The sequence below is a fragment of the Bufo gargarizans genome, chromosome 4 (assembly GCF_014858855.1).
Source record: "Bufo gargarizans isolate SCDJY-AF-19 chromosome 4, ASM1485885v1, whole genome shotgun sequence".
Taxonomy (NCBI): Eukaryota; Metazoa; Chordata; class Amphibia; order Anura; family Bufonidae; genus Bufo; species Bufo gargarizans.
In genome coordinates, this window is record NC_058083.1 from 466,243,263 (window position 1) to 466,261,641 (window position 18,379).

Sequence of the window (18,379 nt, forward strand, 5' to 3'; positions counted from 1 at the left end):
TGTGGGATAATGAAATAATTTTGTCAAGAACCACTAGCTTTTTAAGTTATCTGTTGAGTCTTGGGTGTATGTAATGGAACGCCATCTTCTATATGGCTTGTTACCTCTCCTTTGTACAGCCAAATGATCACCTCTCTATAGAATCGGGATTGGCACGCCTAGCTTAATCCTTCTGCATGCTCCTCCCTTTCCATTTTAGTTGATATGAAGCTTCATAAACTGTATAGTCACAAAGTATTAAAAAATGTCATTTTGCCTTCTAATTTTCAATTCCAAAATGTTTATTGTAGAAAAAAAATCATATCAACAAGCTATTTAGTACTCTGAGTGCACAAGGGTGAAAATTTATAAGATTTCAGTATTTTTTTTTTTTTGGGGGGAGGGGGGGCCGGTTATACATAGTGAAAACTCCAGAGAAGGCAATTAAGATATTTTTCAGATGTATTCAAATTTTCAACAATTTCAGGTGTTGATCTTGTAGAAAATACAGAAATGCTTGCGTCTAAAAGCAGTGCCATTCTTGTCCATAGGACGGGGATGGTATTGCAGCAAAGCCCTATTCAAGTCAGCGGGACTGAGATGCAATCTCAAACACAGTCCACAGGCAAGAGTGGTACTACTTCTGGAAGAAAGCACCCATGGAGCCCCTTTTAAGTAAAACGAGTGAAGCTCAGTTAGTGGCTGTTGTCACCGCTTCCAAAACGGACAGAACAAGTTTGAGGGATCGTTTTATATATACTGTATGCATTGTGACCAAGACATAATTTATTTTTATTTTTGTCGAGCTAGAATTTTTGACAAATAAAAAATAAATTATGTTTTGTAGTGTTAATAATTTTATAAACTTATAATCATTTACTTCCTCTTCCCCTGGCTAGTATTTGCTCTGAATTACTGGGAACTGGATTGTAGACTAGACATAGCACAATTTTTTTCAAGCCAGTAAAGCTAAATACAGATGTTAACAATTTGAACATCTTGTTTTGAGTGCAATTTCCTACCTTTTAATAATGTAAACAGTTATTTCAGTAATGCCTGTAATTTCTTTAATCGGGTCAGTTTATCTTGAATAGGAATAAGAAGTGGGTTACGTCTGAATGATATTTTACTTGAAATTGGATGTAATTCAGAACTGCATCGCTTTTTTATATTCTTGTACTGCAACCTATTACCATGGATCTGGGTTGTAGTCCATTAATATTTGAAAGATTGGGGAAACCTCAAACTCCAGTCTTGCTTTAGATCTTTAAAAGAGTCAAAAGAATTTGTCCATCCTTCCACTTTAAGAAGAAACTTCAACGCAGCTGTCTACTCAACTTTACTTGGAGGCCTCAACCAAAGTGAGCATTTACACTAGAACACAGACTAGGCTCCTCAAATGTGGCTTCATGGACAGGGTCTAAATTTAAGATTTTTATACGTAACCAAAGATAATATGTATGCTACTACAGGAAGACAACTTTTTGACCCATATCTCAAACAATTAATCATCCATGATGGGGTATCTACGTATGTCTGAGAGTAATATCTGGAATAGATTTATTTTAATATATTATGAATGCCAATGAGTAGAAAGTTTCAGCATATCGCTCAATATCCTCAGTTCCATTGTATAAAAAAGTGGTGCATATTTACTGTTGCAAATACGCCAGTTTTTGTGCACATTTTGTGCTAAAAACCTAGTGCACATGCTTTGCATCACTTTTACCAACTGTTTTACACACTTTTCTAAGCATTTTATGTCTTGTCTGCCAAACGGCAATGGCGCAACGGCAAATATTTTTTGATACACAGAAAACAGAACTGAAGGAATTCTAACCTGAATCTTGTGCAGGATTTATGATACTCCAAATTTATAAAGGTCCATGCGCCAGATTAGTAAATTTGTCCAATATAAAGACTGTAATTTGTATTCGTAGACATTGTAAAGTATGACACTATTAGTAAATCTGCCCCAATGTTCTCAGAACATGAACTAACCAACTCAAAGCCCTTAACATCATTGAATGTATTTTTGACATTAGTTAGAAGTATGTTTAGTTTCTCGCTATCCAAGACTAAATTTTGTAGGTTCATATCCTTAGAGAATTCTTTCAGAAGCTTTAAAGGGAACTTGCGCGCGCTGCGTCCTTTTCATTCACTGCTATGGGTATCCTGAAAATAATCGCTCGGTTATTTTCAGAAGTCCCATAGCGCTGAATGAAGGAGTGGCCATGCATGCATGGCTTGCTTTCTTTTTACTTTGGGGCCCCGTTCTTGCAATAGAAACGAGTTCGAGAAGTGAGACCCACACTTATTGGACATTTTGGCATATCCTATTGATATGCCATAAATGCCCAAGATGAGAATACCCCTTTAAGACCTCAAAATGTGCTTGAAACTTACAAATGAATGTTAACCACAGGGGTGGTAAGCCACAGTGTTCAGGATAACCTTTGGTTACACCAGAATCTGGTTTAGGGTAACTAAATATGGGTTCAATTGAATTTTAAAGGGAACCTGTCCTCAACTTTATGCTGACCTCACTGTGGGCAGCATAAAATAATGACAGAACTGCTGATTTCAGCGGTGTGTCACTCATGAGCTAAATGTAAGTGGTTGCTGAGAACCAGGATCATAATCATTGAGAAGAGTCAAATCTACCTGAGAAGAGTCAGTTATTCATAATCTCCTGCTCTGCCGCCCATCTGCTGATGATTGGCAGTTCTCTCCTAGAGAGAAAGGGAGAAAACTAGGTAGAAGACTGTCAGTCATCAGCAGGTGGGCGGGGAGCAGGACTTCATGAATAACCAGGACTCTTCTCAGGTGGCAGTTATGTTGGTTCTTGGCAACCACTTACTTTTGACTTATAAATGACAGACCTCTGAAATTAACTCACATGTCTCTACTTTATGCTGCCGTTAGTATGGGCAGCATAAAGTTGATGACAGGTTACCTTTAATCACGTGTGAAGGTGTTTTGGCTTCCCAATAAAGGATGAAGAAGTTGTCTTTGAGCTCTCAGTTTTTGGCACCAAGTTCAGCGAAATTATGCAAGAATTGTTCTAGCTTTCAGCCATACAATTCCCAGATCATATTTTTATGATAAGTCTCAGGAACATATTCACTTCTATGTCTGCTTTTTTGTGATATCCAAAACCTTCTTTTATTAGTGAGAACTGTCTGACCCTTAGGTGTGTATGCGCACACGTACTAAACATCCTGGGTTTATAGCAGATGTTACCGTCCTTGAAATTGCTGGTACTCTAAAACATCTGTGATGCACATGTATTTGTCAATAGAGAGATCCATAATATCTCAATGTAATGTGTATCTATCAATCTATCCTATAATACAATGTTTAAAAGAATATTGTAGAAGGTCTAGAAAAGAAAAAGATTTGAAATTGGCATCAAGAAGTGACATGTCTCTTCTTGAAGCAGTTTCCTCAGAGGAGTAACCACACGCAGAATGCTCCCATTAAATAGCACCAATTCAAATTGAAAATCTGCGACAGGGTCAGCCTCAGGTTTCTGTGACAGATTCTGCATCTAAATTTTCAACATGACTTAATAATCACGTGAACATACCCTTAGACTGATGGGGTCTGATTAATTTTGGGTGCTGGATTTGAGGGGTTTGTGTTCAGATTCATTTTAGTGGTTTGGGGCAGGTCGTAGGTCTAATTAATTTTAGAGGTGTGATCTGCGTTGTTAATTAATTTTAGTGGCCTGTTTAGCTAGTTAATGAGTTTTGGGGTCTAATTTGAGGTCTGAATCTAAGTTTAGGAGCCGTCTTTACCTTTTCCAAAAAGGGACTGTTGTGTGGGCAGGGTCATTGGTCCCAGAACATTTGTCATCATTTATACCAGCTCACACCTGACATAGATTTCATTCTAGGTGCACTGTCTGCCTGAGAATGTGCCTTAAATGGGGTTGTGCAGCGATTTATATTGATGACCTATCAACAGGATAATATCTGATTGGCAGGGGTCTGACACCCAGCACCCCCGTCAATCAGTAGTTTGAAGAGGAGGCGGTGCTCCATGTGAGCGCCACTTCCTGGTCTTTACACTACACATCATCTCCTGTGAAGCGGCGGCATAGTGTAATTACAAGTACTCTTGTAAGCATTAAAGTGAATGAAGCGAGTACTTGTCTCGGAAGTGCAGTGTAATGTATATGAAGTAGTGATGAGCGAGCATCGCTATGCTTGGCAGATCCGAGTGCTCGTCTGAATAATTTGGGTGCTCGAATACAATGGAAGTCAATGGGAGACAACCAGGCACCCCCTGCTCGGAGAAAAGAGGGTGTCTGGTTCATAAAAAAAGGTTAGAAATTGATGGAAACCCCTTCAAAAAGGTTTGGCAACAGCATTAAGAGGATAGCTGGATGCGTCTTAGACTCCTATTAGGTACGACATACAATAGACAACCACACAAAAGCTATATGCCAAAAGCCAGGTATGTACAAGCCATCCATCTATCCATGAGACAGATAACAGCCAGCATACCTTACCATGGCAACCTTGTGCACTATGAGATATTCCAAACCAGCTTTCATCTGACTGAGAACCAGTAAACCTCAGTTATTTTGCATCTGTTAGATGGCTAGGGTGGACCTGCACACCTAGATCAATATCATTCGGGCGGCAAAAAGTTTTCCGATTGTCCTAACATAATATTCAATAACCTTTCTATACAGTTTTGTCATGTAAGCAGAATCTGCCTTGTTTTTCAGCTGTCATAAGACTATAAAAACCAATAGAGGGCGCTATTGAGTTATGAACAGTGCCCTCTATTGATTTCACAGTCTTATGACAAGACAAATATTCTTGTCAGAAGACTATGAAACCAATAGAGGGCGCAGTTTATAACTCAATAGCACCCTCTATTGGTTTCATAGTCTTCTGACAAGAATATTATACTGATTCTTATGAAAAGCTTATTAGTGTAGCCTTTTGCATGGGAAATTGACAATTAGAATATTTGCGATCTACATTAGGGTGATATCTGACACTGGGAATGCTGGGTAATAACTCGCGATCTACACTGAGTTATTACCCAGCCTTTCCAGTGTCCGATATTACCACTGACTTACTACATAATTATTATATAATATTCGCTATATTGCTATATATTCGTTTTTTAGAATATTACGAATATTCTAAAAAAACTAATATATAGCAAATATTATGTAATAATTATGTAGTAAGTCAGTGATAATATCTGACACTGGAAAAGCTGGGTATTAACTCAGTGTAGATTGCAAGTTATTACCCAGCTTTCCCAGTGTCAGATTTTATCACTGAGTTATTACCCAGCTTTCCCAGTGTCAGATATCATCCTAGTGTAGATTGTGAATATTCTAATCGCAAATTTTCCATGCAAAAGGCCACACTAAGTATAATATTTTTGTCAGAAGACTATGAAACCAATAAAGGGCGCTATTGAGTTATGAACAGCGCCCTCTATTGGTTTCATAGTCTTCTGACAAGAATATTTGTTTTGTCATAAGACTGTGAAACCAATAGAGGGCGCTGTTCATAACTCAATAGCACCCTCTATTGATTTTCACAGTCTTATGACAGCTGAAAAACAAGGCAGATTCTGCTCATTTGCATGTCTTTCCCATATGCCCATGTTTATGCAAATTAGTTTTTACATGACAAAACTGTATCGAAAGGTTATTGAATATTATGTTAGGACAATTGGAAAACATTTTGTCACCCTAATGATATTGATCTAGGTGTGCAGGTCCACCCAAGCCATCTAACAGATGCAAAATAACTTTGAGGCTTACTGGATCTCAGTCAGATGAGAGCTGGTTTGGAATATCTCATAGTGTACAAGGCTGCCATGGTAAGGTATGCTGACTAAGCCTGTTATCTGTCTCATGGATAGATTGATGGCTTGCACATACCTGGCTTTTGGCATACAGCCTTTGTGTGGTTGTCTATTGTATGTTGTACCTAATAGGAGTCTAAGACTCATCCAGCTATCCTTTTAATGCTGTTTCCAAACCATTTTGATTGGGTTTCGATCAATTTCTAACCTTTTTTGATGGACCAGGCACCCTCTTCTCTTCTGAGCAGGGGGTGCCTGGTTGTCTCCCATTGACTTCCATTGTGCTCAGCCGAGCACATGAATATAGCAATGTGTTCGGGCCGAATACTTTGGTGCTCGCTCATCACTAATATGAAGCAGTGCTTGCATGGAGCCCAGCTTCTTTTTCAAACAGCTGACACCCGAGACCCCTGTCAATCAAAGCCGCCATTTTGTATGCAGGTCTTGATATCCCTGAGGATAGGTCATCTATATAAATCACTGCACAACCCCTTTAAATTAAGTGCATCCTCCGTCGCTGCAGGGGATATCAAGACCTGCATACAAAATGGCGGCTTTAATTAATGACACAAAAGTATATAAAAAAGTTGTAGAACAGTGATTAAAGGGGCTCTCCAGATTCATAATGAAACTTTATTTTCGCCTACAGTACTGCATATTTTTGACCCATGTACCTGAATTTCAAGTCGGCACTTTCCTTTTCCCGGTTTCTGCATCATTTCATCTTGGAATGATGTTTACATGCAGAATTTCCTGTTTTCATCTGCTTCCTGCTGGCTTTTCTAACCAAACCCAGCATGCTTTGCTCTGTAATGCTTTCTCTGCCTGCCACACTGTTCCCTCTGCAGTAGTAGCCCCCCTACATCTATCCTTTCTATGTCAGCCAGGTGGAGCAAGCCCAGTGAAACACTACAGAGCAAAACATGCTGGGTTTGGCTAGCAAACCCAGCAGAAAGTTGATTAAAACAGGAAGTTCTGTATGTAAGCATCCTGCCAAGATTCAGTAATACTCAGAAAAGGGAAGTAAAGTGCCAACATGAAAAAAGGTATAAAGGGTAAAAATATCCATTGTTTGGGGTACTTTGGGCAGAACAAAAAAATCATTATTAAACCAAAGAAGCCGTTTAAGCTTTATTATAATAAAACCCAAATTCCCAACTCTCCTTGTGGAAATTTACCTGCTGTCAATGGGCCATAATGTAAAATGAGCTGAAAATGCATTTTTCCCCTTCCAGATAGCTGTTGTATGTTTTCTATAATTTCATATAATGTTTCATTAATATATATATATATAGTTTGTCTTTGTCAAAAACTTAATAATAAAAAAATATATTTTTTTTTTACAAACAAATATTTTAAACACAAGTCATATTGGAATCTCAACTTTAAAAGGATATTCATCAGAACGGGATCCCCGAAGTGAACAGAGAACAGTTCTGAAAACGGTTCCGAAAACAGCTGAGCACATGGAAAGGTGGCCCTTTGCGTGGTGCGTTCTTGTTAGGCTATTTTTTGGAACTCCCAAAGTGATTAGTGGAAAGCAGGTCGCGGCTTGCGTGGTGTGCTCTCCTTCACATTGGGGGCCCTGTTCTGACTGGATGCCATCAATGTTACTACGAATGCTCGTTCCTGATAATCTGCCCATGTAAAGGTGCTCCAATCAACTGATAAACAAGCAAAGCAGTCATTCATCAAGTGAAATGATCGTTCCTGCAGCACTATAAATCATTGTTTCCGGGCAGCAGATCCTGCTGTGTGAACAGTAATCTGCTGCCCAGAAATAATCTGTATAAGGACGAGCGATGGCAGTAGCCATCGCTCATCCCTGGAGATTTCTGCATGTTGATGAGCAGGCATTTATTAGGAAGGAATGGTCCCCTCCCAATAATTGCCTGCTCCATCGTCGCATGTATATGCGCATTTGGTAACTACTTACAAAGTCTTGGAGGGAAGTTTGTCCCCCCTACACAGTCAGAAGCCACTGGCAGACTGTAAAAGGACACATGCGCCAACCTGCAACACCTAGTGGGAACTTTATTGCAGACTGCTGGCTATTCATTTATAAGCATTTACTCATGTATTGTTAGTAGATGGGAAATGCAAGTAATTACTAAATCAGACTTGTCAGGAGAGGTGATCATATAACAATGTACTTGACACTAAAGAGGACCTAGTACATGTAATACGAAAGAATACATGCCAAACCTAAATTATAACTGATCACTGTAATGGCAAGCTTCCTCTTGTACATGAAATTGGCCTCACTTTTTGCCCCATTACTTTGTACTTTCTCAGGTTACAATTGAAGTAGTTGACGGAGCAGACATAGAGCCGGAAAATGAAATGCCAAAGGACAACAAGCCCAGCTGGCCAGTTCCATCACCTGACTGGAGAAGTTGGTGGCAGAGGTCATCAACACTACCCAGGATAAATTATGGAGGCCAGGATTACAAATATGACAGCACCACTGAGGATAGCAACTTCTTAAACCCTCTGAGTGGGTGGAACAGGCAAGTTCCCAGTCACCGTACACTTGATCTGAAGGAACAGCCAGAGTATGGTAAGTTCACATTACACGGCTCGTCCTATACACACAGATGAGGGGTTAATACAGTACAGTCTGTGTATTTCAGAAGTCTGAGAGGTTTTCTACATAAACAGAAGACCCATTACTCTCAATTATTGTTCACAAATCTGTCTAAATCTGTGTTAATAAGCACTTCTCCTTTGCCGAGATAATCCATCCCACCTCACAGGTGTGGCATATCAAGGTGCTGATTAGACAGCATGAATATTGTTGATTGTGGCCTGTGGAATTTACAGAATATTACAGAATATTGGCAGGAACTTACAGAATATTGCGAAGTTACAGAATATTGGCAGGAACTGGAACACCGATCCAGAGCATCCCAAACATGCTCAATGGGTGACATGTCCGGTGAGTATGCTGGCCATGCAAGAACTGGGATATTTTCAGCTTCCAGGAATTGTGTACAGATCCTTGCAAAATGGGTCTGTGCATCATCATGCTGCAACATGAGGTGATGGTCGTGGATGAATGGCACAACAATGGGCCTCAGGATCTCATCACGGTGTCTCTGTGCATTTAAAAGGCCATCAATAAAATGCACCTGTGTTTGTTGTCCATAACATACGCCTGCCCATACCATAACCCCACCGCCACCATGGGCCACTCGATCCACAACGTTGATGTCAGCAAACCGCTCACCCACACAACGCCACACGCTGTCTGCGATCTGCCCTGAACAGTGAAAACCGGGACTTATCCGTGAACAGAACGTCTCTCCAACGTGCCAGACACCCCGATGAGGAGGACGAGCATGCAGATGAGCTTCCCTGAGACTGTTTCTGACAGTTTGTGCAGAAATTCTTTGGTTATGCAAACCGATTGTTGCTGCAGCTGTCCGGGTCGCTGCTCTCAGATGATCATGGAGGTGAACATGCTGGATGTGGAGGTCCTGGGCTGGTGTGGTTACACGTGGTCTGCGGTTGTGAGGCCGGTTGGATGTACTGCCAAATTCTCTGAAACGCCTTTGGAGACGGCTTATGGTAGAGAAATGAACATTCATTCCACGGGCAACAGCTCTGGTAGACATTCCTGCAGTCAGCATGCCAATTGTACTCTCCCTCAAACATTGTGAAATCTGTGGCATTATGCTGTGTGATCAAACTGCACATTTCAGAGTGTCCTTTTATTGTGGGCAGTCTAAGGCACACCTGTGCAATATTCATGCTGTCTAATCAGCACCTTGATATGCCACACCTGTGAGGTGGGATGGATTATCTCGGCAAAGGAGAAGTGCTCACTAACACAGATTTAGACAGATTTGTGAACAATATTTGACAGTAATAGGTCTTGTGTGTATGTAGAAAATGTTTCAGATCTTTGAGTTCAGCTCATGCAAAATAGGAGCAAAACCGAAAGTGTTGCGTTTATATTTTTGTTCAGTGTATATTTTCAGTTGTATGTAAGGTTAATTGGGCTACAGCACATTTTTGAGGCTCATCAAATTTGGTGTTATCTGCCCATGAGTAGGTTCTCCCAATAGGTTCTTAGATGTGGATAGCCATTAATAGCTAGGTACCTTTTTAAACTTATTTCAATGCAGTAAAACCACGGTGGGCTGCACCCCCAATTTCCCTCATGGAAGATATTATTAGGATAAGCTTTATAGGAATTTATTAGGGTCAGTATTTCTCTATTCTGTGTAGCCCACCCTGACCTTCTTTAACCCAAGGATTATAAAAAAGTAGTAGCAAGACTACTATTGTGATGTCTCTTTGAATGGTCATTTCATCAAAGCAGAGTTGGCAATGGGGGAACCAGGATGCAGATAGGTGTTTGGAAAGTTTTTGTACTTTTTTTTTCTTATTTTTTTTTTATGACCAGCAGCATTATGGAGTTTTCAGTCTTAGACAGCTCCATGGTTTTATGGCCCCACCTATAAGTTAGTTAGTGTCACTGTTTTATTGCATTCAAATATAATAATGATTTCATTTATTCATTTTCACTAGTTATAGCCCTTCAAAAATAATGTTATTTTTGCTTTTCTCCATAGATTATGCAGATGGAGAAGGTGACTGGAGCACATGGTCTGTTTGCAGTGTTACATGTGGTAGTGGAAACCAGAAACGTACCAGGTCCTGCGGATATGCCTGCACAGCCACAGAGTCCAGGACGTGTGATATGCCAAATTGTCCAGGTCTGTCAAAAAGAATTTTGTGGCCTTAATATATTTATACTTAAATCAGTAGTAAGCCAAAGCAATTGGACTTGTATTTTTTCTTTAAGATATTTTGCTAGTCGTCCAACTGGCTTTCTCAGAATAACAAATAATCTCCAACGTTAAATTGTGGTGACTCAGGATTTAATGCCGGAGATTCTTTGTACAAATTATTATGATTAAGAAAGTCAAAACGTCTTTAAGAGGGGAAAAAATGACAAGTCCAGTTTGATTTTTTTACTACTGATATACCATGACCTGGATGAATGAGAACCTTCATAGGCGTCTGTATACTGAGTGTACACATTTTCTTACTTTCTTACTACAAAGTTACTGAGGTTCATAATACAGGTGTGTGCATGAAGCCTTACGGTATGTACACACACTGGATATTAGAGGCAGAATCTGACAATTTCTGCTGCAATTTTTCACTTTGAAAGGGACATGTCATGTATATGTGGCTAGTATGTTTCTTAAAATGTTTGCTGTTAATTTGGTTAGTGTGCAAAACCTGCAATGTTTTGGCTAATAAATAAATGATGTGGCTTGATATTTTGGTCCATATCCCATTCCTGTCGAAGAGTGCAGCTGTGAAGGTCACAGTGCGTGAGTTATGCCCACCTAAATCACTAGAGATGTAATAAATTACTATAGCCATCTATGGCTTCGTTTTAATCCCCAAAAATTTCCAAGATAAATATAATTGGGTCCGGTGGAGGTCCGGCAAATATGCAGAGAATAGTCTGGATTGTGGTTTGTGTCCGGTTGATCCCAGCATTCTCTGGCGGAACTGGCGGCCGGATTGCAGTGCCGCAGATGTGCAAGTAGCCTTATTAAGCCATTTTGCACTCTTTACATTTGGAGCACAGGTGGCATCTGGTGATCAGATTTTACACAGCAGCAGTAGAGCAGGCGTAATGGAGGATTTGGTATAACATTTTTATTTTATTTCTTCACTTAAAGTCCAGTTCCACTTAATTCCTTTCAAATAAGTCATTTTTTGGCAGTTAAGGGCGTTTCCGAAAGTCGGTAAGAAAAGTGTAGCGTTTCATAACTAATGAGGTGTTTGTAATTAAAGTTCTGTGTGGTCTCTGAGCCTCTGAGCTTTTTACAAAGCTGCCATTTCCAGCACAATACATTTACAGTAAGTTTGATTTTATGTTTCACAGGATGCAGGGTTAGGGGTGATTTTTGTACTAATACACAGATTGCTGTCTTTGGCTAACGACCGAACACGTCTGGGTACAATTAAGCGGTGCTGTACCTTGTCACACCAATTATAAGGGCGAATCGTTTTGTTGTCTCTTTGTGACTGGCATCATCACAGAAATAACATAAGGACAGGAAATCTCACAGTATTCGGTTCACTACACTTGTAGCTAATCTACCACCGGCGTCACCTGGCGTCAACCCATTGAGGTTGCTAAAATTAGGGAAGGCTGTTATATTTATAATGAAACTGTATACACTTCATAAAATTGGAGTCCTTGAGCTGTCCACTTGTGTGCAGTCTTGAAATATTCTATTCAACTATTTCTTGGTTAAGTCTACGATTCAAAAAAACTTGGGTGATTACCAATATGACCACCATTGCTGTTCGCTGTTCTCATAAGGGAGCATTGTCCAAAGTCCTTAGAAAATCAATGAAAAAGACTAAATTTATTTTCTGCATTTTTCGTAATGACTACAGGCGACACAGATTCCCACACAAGCTAAACAAAAATATTAAATTCAATATGGCTGCTTATCAGTCCTGGAGTACAGAACTCCAAATCTGCATATGTCGGAGCTGTAGCAGAGTAGTTGTCTATTACTAGTGTGTTTTGGGATTTTTTTTTTTTGTGGCAGAGAAGTTTGTAAGCCTTTAATATCATTAACTGGTTGTGAATCACATGTAATAGAACACAGACAAAAACAAAATAAGCTGCTAAGGTGTTAAAAACACAGTCTACAACCACTAGGAGAGATGATGGGTATAAACAATTGGAGACTATGTGCACATTCGCTCACTCCAAAAGATGTGAGGGCACCCCTTGTGCTACCACGGTTGGTGGTAGGTCCCGCCCCTGTCACTGATAGGGCGGTAGTACCTGTCAATTGTGGACACCCTATTTTTACTTCCGGTATCGGAGGCCATTCATCGCTGCCCGTTACCCCTGAGGAAGCCAGAGATACTGGCGAAACATGTCGGGGGCAGATTTAGGTTTTAATAAGCGGTCATGTTCCCACTGTTAGAAAGAAATAGTAGTCCGGCTGGATTACTGTGACCTGGCTGGCACCACCAGCAGGCTGCACACTTAGTGTTGCCACTGTCTGTATTGAATGTCGGCTGCCAAACAGCACTCTGAGTCGTGTAGTGGGTTGCTGTAACAAATCCCCTACTACCAATAGAGGACAATAACTTGAAAACTAGTGTCTTCTGATGACCAGTTTGAGCAGGCACTAGCAGTTACAGACGTGGGACGGCAAGAGGTTGATCTCATAGCCTCTTGTACCAATTACCCTGGCAGTGATAAACAGGGGTCAGGTTGGTTCACTGTCATCTGATTGGTACCACTAGTAGGCTATACATTCTAGGTGGCTGCACACATAGGAGTAACATGGGTGTGTTGCAAACGCCTGCAATAATTGTCAGCTGCGAAACAGCATCTCAAGCCATATAGTGGGTTGATGGCATAAGTCTCCCACCACTAATATAGGGCAAAAAAAAATTGACAACCATATACAGCTGATGACTAGCAGTCAACAACATTTGCAACCATGGTAGCACAAGGGGTGCCCTCACATCTTTTGGAGTGAGCGAATGTTTACATCGTCTCCAATTGTTTATACCCATCATCTCTCCTAGTGGTTGTAGACTGTGTTTTTAACACCTTAGTAGCTTATTTTGTTTTTGTCTGTGTTCTATTACATGTGATTCACAACCAGTTAGTGACACTTTTTTTTAATGATTATTATAATAAAGGTAAAGTATTAGTTTGCACTTGGGCCAAGATAGGTTTCCATTGCCCTTATAGGCATTTGTAAATAAAGTTGTGATTTAACCTTGCCCAGGTCAGGTCCTGTATTTATGGATCCTTTAATATCATGTCACCAGTTCTTGTGGGTCAAAATATGTTCTGTCTGCGGAATGCCAGGTGGCAGCTTTTATTTTTCTGGTGTTGGCTACTTTCCGGGCACAAAACTGTTCTGCAACTTGAGTTTTGAGCCTACTGCACAAATTGCAACTATTACAGTTAGAAGATATTGGCTTTGATTTCTTTGCTGTCCAACTGTTTCAACCAGTTCAAAGAAGCTGTACCATGACGTAAACCCATGTGCCTGTACAGTGCGGTGGGCATTACACTGTAAGCCAGAAACACCTGCCACTGCCCAGAGGATGGCAAATATCTGAGTTCCAAACCATTTTTAACAGACTTTTTTTTCACTGATGCCTTTCTGAGAAATGGATGTTAAAAACGGTCCCCTTCAGTTGTATAGGGGCTGTTGGTCCCTGAAAATGGACAAAATAGAACACGTTCTATTTTTTTGTGTCCATTATTCACTGGCCATCAAAAAAACCTGTGTGTCAATTACCCCATAGACTGCCCTGGTTCTTAAAACAGTTGTCATACATCCGTTTTTCACTGTCAATGTAGCTTTAGGCTCTGTTCACATCTGTGTCAGAGCTTCCACTAGGAGCCTCCATCCCAGATTCAGTCATATTTGACGGGAAGAATAGCCCAGCATGCAGCACTGTTATTCCTATCAAAATGCTGGTCACCACTGACCTCATTATAAGGCCTCATGCACACGGCCGTTCTGTGCATTTGGGACTGAAATTTGCACAGGCACTATCCGTGTGGCTGCCGCGACAGATCCAGACCCATTCAACTTGAATGGGTCCGTGATCCGTCCACGCCACAAAAAAATAGAACATGCACTTTTTTTTGTGGTGCGGAGGCACGGAGAGAAACCCCACGAAGGCACTCCGTTCCATGTCTCTGTTCCGCACCACACCTTCCGAATTGTGGACCCATTCAAGTGAATGAGTCCGCATCCGTGATGCGGTGGGCACACGGCCGGTGACCACATATTGCGGATCTGCTGTTTACATGAGGCCTAAGTGAGTGGGGCTATTAGGAGCAGCTGGTATCAGTTGTGTGATGGATCCAGCAGTCAGCTTTCTACTGAAAGAACTGGAAACCACGTAGGAGTTTTATGTGTTTTTGATGGGGTTTCACTTGTAAAAAAAAATAAAATATGCAACTACTAGAAAAAAACACAATTGAATGGGATCGACGGTTCTGTTAATCCATAAAACTATTAAGTTTATTCTAGCATCTTAAAATCTGGGCATCAGTATATCAATATATGATTTTAAGATGCTACAGTGAAGATGTTTTACGGACTAACAGAAGTGCCGCTCCCCTGTTTTTCATATATGTGAACATAGCCTTAGAAGCTTCAATGCTATTAACTTGCGGCTAGACCATACCGTACAGACTTGTTATATGCACCTTGTTTTAATACTCTCTGCCTGGTATGCAGGTGACAGGGATGGCTTTTTGACTGAATTATAGCTTGTACAGTGAAGGCCACTTAAAAAATGATGCAAGTTTTTAATGTTTGTTCTGGGTGACCCTTGTGCCCCCTACTCAATGAAAGCCATGCTTTGCCACCTGCTTTGATCTGTTTAAAGCACCTGCAAATACTTGTGTGCAAATCAGATTTCTATGTGCACGGTCTACAAGAAAGGCTCTCACTGCCCTTTATTAACTGGCTCTCTTTCACCAGGAATTGAAGACACATTTAGAACAGCAGCAACAGAAGTGAGTCTCCTCGCCGGGAGTGAAGAATTTAATGCCACAAAGTTGTTTGGAGTTGGTAAGTGGTATAATGTTTTTAAAGGGGTTATCCTGATGTTAAACTCTTCACAGGGTGCCCAACTGCAGAGATCCCCCATAAATGAGGCGTAATCTGTGAGGGAACGGCAGCAAATATTTAAGGTCCCTGTAGGTGAAACATGGTATTACATGGTGCCTGTTGGGCTTTATTGGGCTTTTTATGTAATGCATGTACATGCTGGATCTTCCAGTGACACCTTGTAGGAGAAGGAACCAATATACAGTACAACGTCTACAGCTGTCCACCTCTTTGACAGGGCCATCCCTTATCCAGATTTTCCTCGACAGATCTCCCCCATCTAGCCTGCATGTTGGCCAGCTTCTTTGAGAAGAACACCCCCAGAAGACCACTTTTCAATGCATTATTTTCAGCTCGTCTTAAAGACATTTCACTGAATTTGTAATGTTTTTGTGAAACGCCCTAAAAGCATGGTGGGCAAATTGTGCAATGGCTAATAGTATATTAAGTAGACCGTAGTCCCTTAGCAACCATACTAGTAGGCTATGCCTGCCAATTATCTATTTTGTGTTCACTACAAGTCAGTCTATCAACTGTAATGTTTCTTTTTCTCTGTTCGTAGATACTGACAGTTGTGAACGTTGGATGAACTGCAAAAGCGAGTTCCTCAAGAAGTATATGCATAAAGTAGCCAACGATCTTCCAAGCTGTCCTTGCTCTTATCCTACAGAAGTTGCCTACAGCACCGCGGATATATATGACCGCATTAAACGGAAAGAATTTCGCTGGAAGGATGCAAGTGGTCCGAAAGAGAAACTTGAGATTTACAAGCCAACAGCACGGTACTGCATACGGTCAATGCTTTCTTTGGATAGCACAACTCTAGCTGCCCAGCACTGTTGCTTTGATGACAGCATGCAATTAATCACTCGGGGTAAAGGCGCAGGCTCCCCAAATCTGATCAGCATAGAGTTTTCTGCAGAGCTGCATTACAAGGTGGACATATTACCATGGATCATGTGCAAAGGTGACTGGAGTCGGTATAATGAGGTGCGACCTCCGAACAATGGACAAAAATGCACAGAGAACCCCTCAGAAGAAGACTATTTAAAACAGTTCCAAGAGGCCCAAGAATTCTAGACACTTGCCATGATGGAAAGATATGTATAGCACGATGGGGTCACCATCTTCATTCTTGTCTTGGGGTGTACAAGACTTGTGCAAATATCTACCTTATTTGTAACCAATGTGGATACATGTTTGTATCTAGACTATCCTAGGCATCTCTATAAAAAAAAAAAATGGCAGATGGTAATTTTTGATCGATCCTGTGAATTATTTACGTAATTACATTTTGCTTATACTGGCCCTGTTAAAGCTGGAGCTCTGTGTAGAAGACAGCTTTTGGTTATGTAACCCGATGACCTGCCATTGCTTGCTGCTGCATAGACTGACTGTGATGCTGCCACAATGGCCAGATAGTCCTCCAGTTGCTGCATGAGATTTACTGTTAGAAGTCCTAATTTTAAGGACCACATGGGCTGTTTATACTTTGCCCATTAAAGGGTTTTTCCAGTTATAATGATTTTTAGGCAAGTGCCCGCAGCCTGCCTGCTGAAGCAGCTCCACACCTCTGTGATCCTCCATTTTCCTGTTCCCGCACTGTTTACATCCAGTGGTGCATGAGCATAGTGGACATCACCGCTGAAGCTAGTCATGGCTGGAGCAGTGCATATGACCATGCCCATGCACTACCGGTAAGCCGTGCTGGGACCAGAAGATGGAGGCAGCACAGAGGGATGGATTGGCATGGAGCAGGTGCGTATGCCTGAACTGCAGGTACTTGCTCAAAAGTCATTATAACAAGAAAACCCCTTTAAGCCCCTGTTGCCCTGGCATATTTCTTTATAACTAGGCTAATTATCAGCATTCAAGCATCCCACCGTCCTTTCATTCTCACAGAAAAATGTTCTGCTCCCTACCAAGTAATCAGTATTGGAGATCTGGCTGCCCCCATAAATATAACGTGTATAATTGACTGACTTGAATGTCGTCTTAAAGGGAATGGGATTGGAAGTGGTAGTCTACAAAGCTCCTATTGAAGTCAATGGGATGGCTGGGTTGGGTCCTCTAGAGCAATGGGTGACTAATAGGTGTTAACCCTGAACAGAAGACCCCCCCAATTAACTCATATTTCCCTAATAGGGTATTTATAAACTCTTAAAGGGGTTGTCTGGTTTAGTAAAATCTAATTTTCAGACTTCTGTTGGGGGTCAAGCCCATAGATGATTTATTTATACATCTCATCCCAGTTAATGGGCAAGTAAAATTGAAAACAAAGTATTAAATGGATTGTCTGACATCCATCAAAAATGAGTAGCTGGCTGGATAGTGTGTCCAAAGAGGAGTACTTTTTTGAGTTGTTTTTTTTTGTATCTTTTTCAAAGTCCCACAATTCCAGTACTGCGGCCCATGTCCCCACTGGCCCAGAAGTGGTGAGGCACAGGCTTAGAGGTCACGTGCCGGGATGATAACTGTGGTGCTAGAATGGTGGGACCTTGAAAAAGGGAGTGATGTTTTTTTCAGCCACAAATTTTTTATCGATGTTGGATAACTCCTTTAACAAGCTATTAAATGGGTATTTCTGTTGTATCAAGTTATTCTTCTATGCAAAGAACAGAGGATAACTATTAGATTTGTGGAGGTTCTACCCACGAGACCCCCGCCAGTCACAGGAACTGGGGCCCTCTGAAATATATGGAGCAGCAGGTTGAGCATGCACTGTGCTGCTCCATTCACTTCTTTTAGGATGGCCAGAGATAGCAGAGTAGAGCACTCCGCTGTTTCTAACAGTCCCCTAGAGAAGAATAGAGTGGCAGTATGCATTCTCGACTTGCTGCTCCATTCATTTCGGGTGGGCCTGCAGGTTACAACTGCCCCATTCTTGTGGTAGATGGAGGTCCCAG

The 18,379-nt window shown here is 41.1% G+C and overlaps 1 protein-coding gene across 1 annotated transcript in view; it reads left to right on the forward strand.

Moving 5' to 3' along the window:
• ISM1 (isthmin 1) overlaps positions 1-16,728 on the forward strand; it is a 55,877-nt gene extending 39,149 nt beyond the window's left edge. The window contains exons 3-6 of the mRNA XM_044292218.1: positions 8,119-8,383; positions 10,404-10,547; positions 15,345-15,434; positions 16,036-16,728. Coding sequence (XP_044148153.1) covers positions 8,119-8,383; positions 10,404-10,547; positions 15,345-15,434; positions 16,036-16,553 — 1,017 coding nt within the window. The 3' untranslated portion in view covers positions 16,554-16,728. The remainder of the gene's footprint in view (positions 1-8,118; positions 8,384-10,403; positions 10,548-15,344; positions 15,435-16,035) is intronic.
• The last annotated feature ends 1,651 nt before the right edge of the window (positions 16,729-18,379 follow it).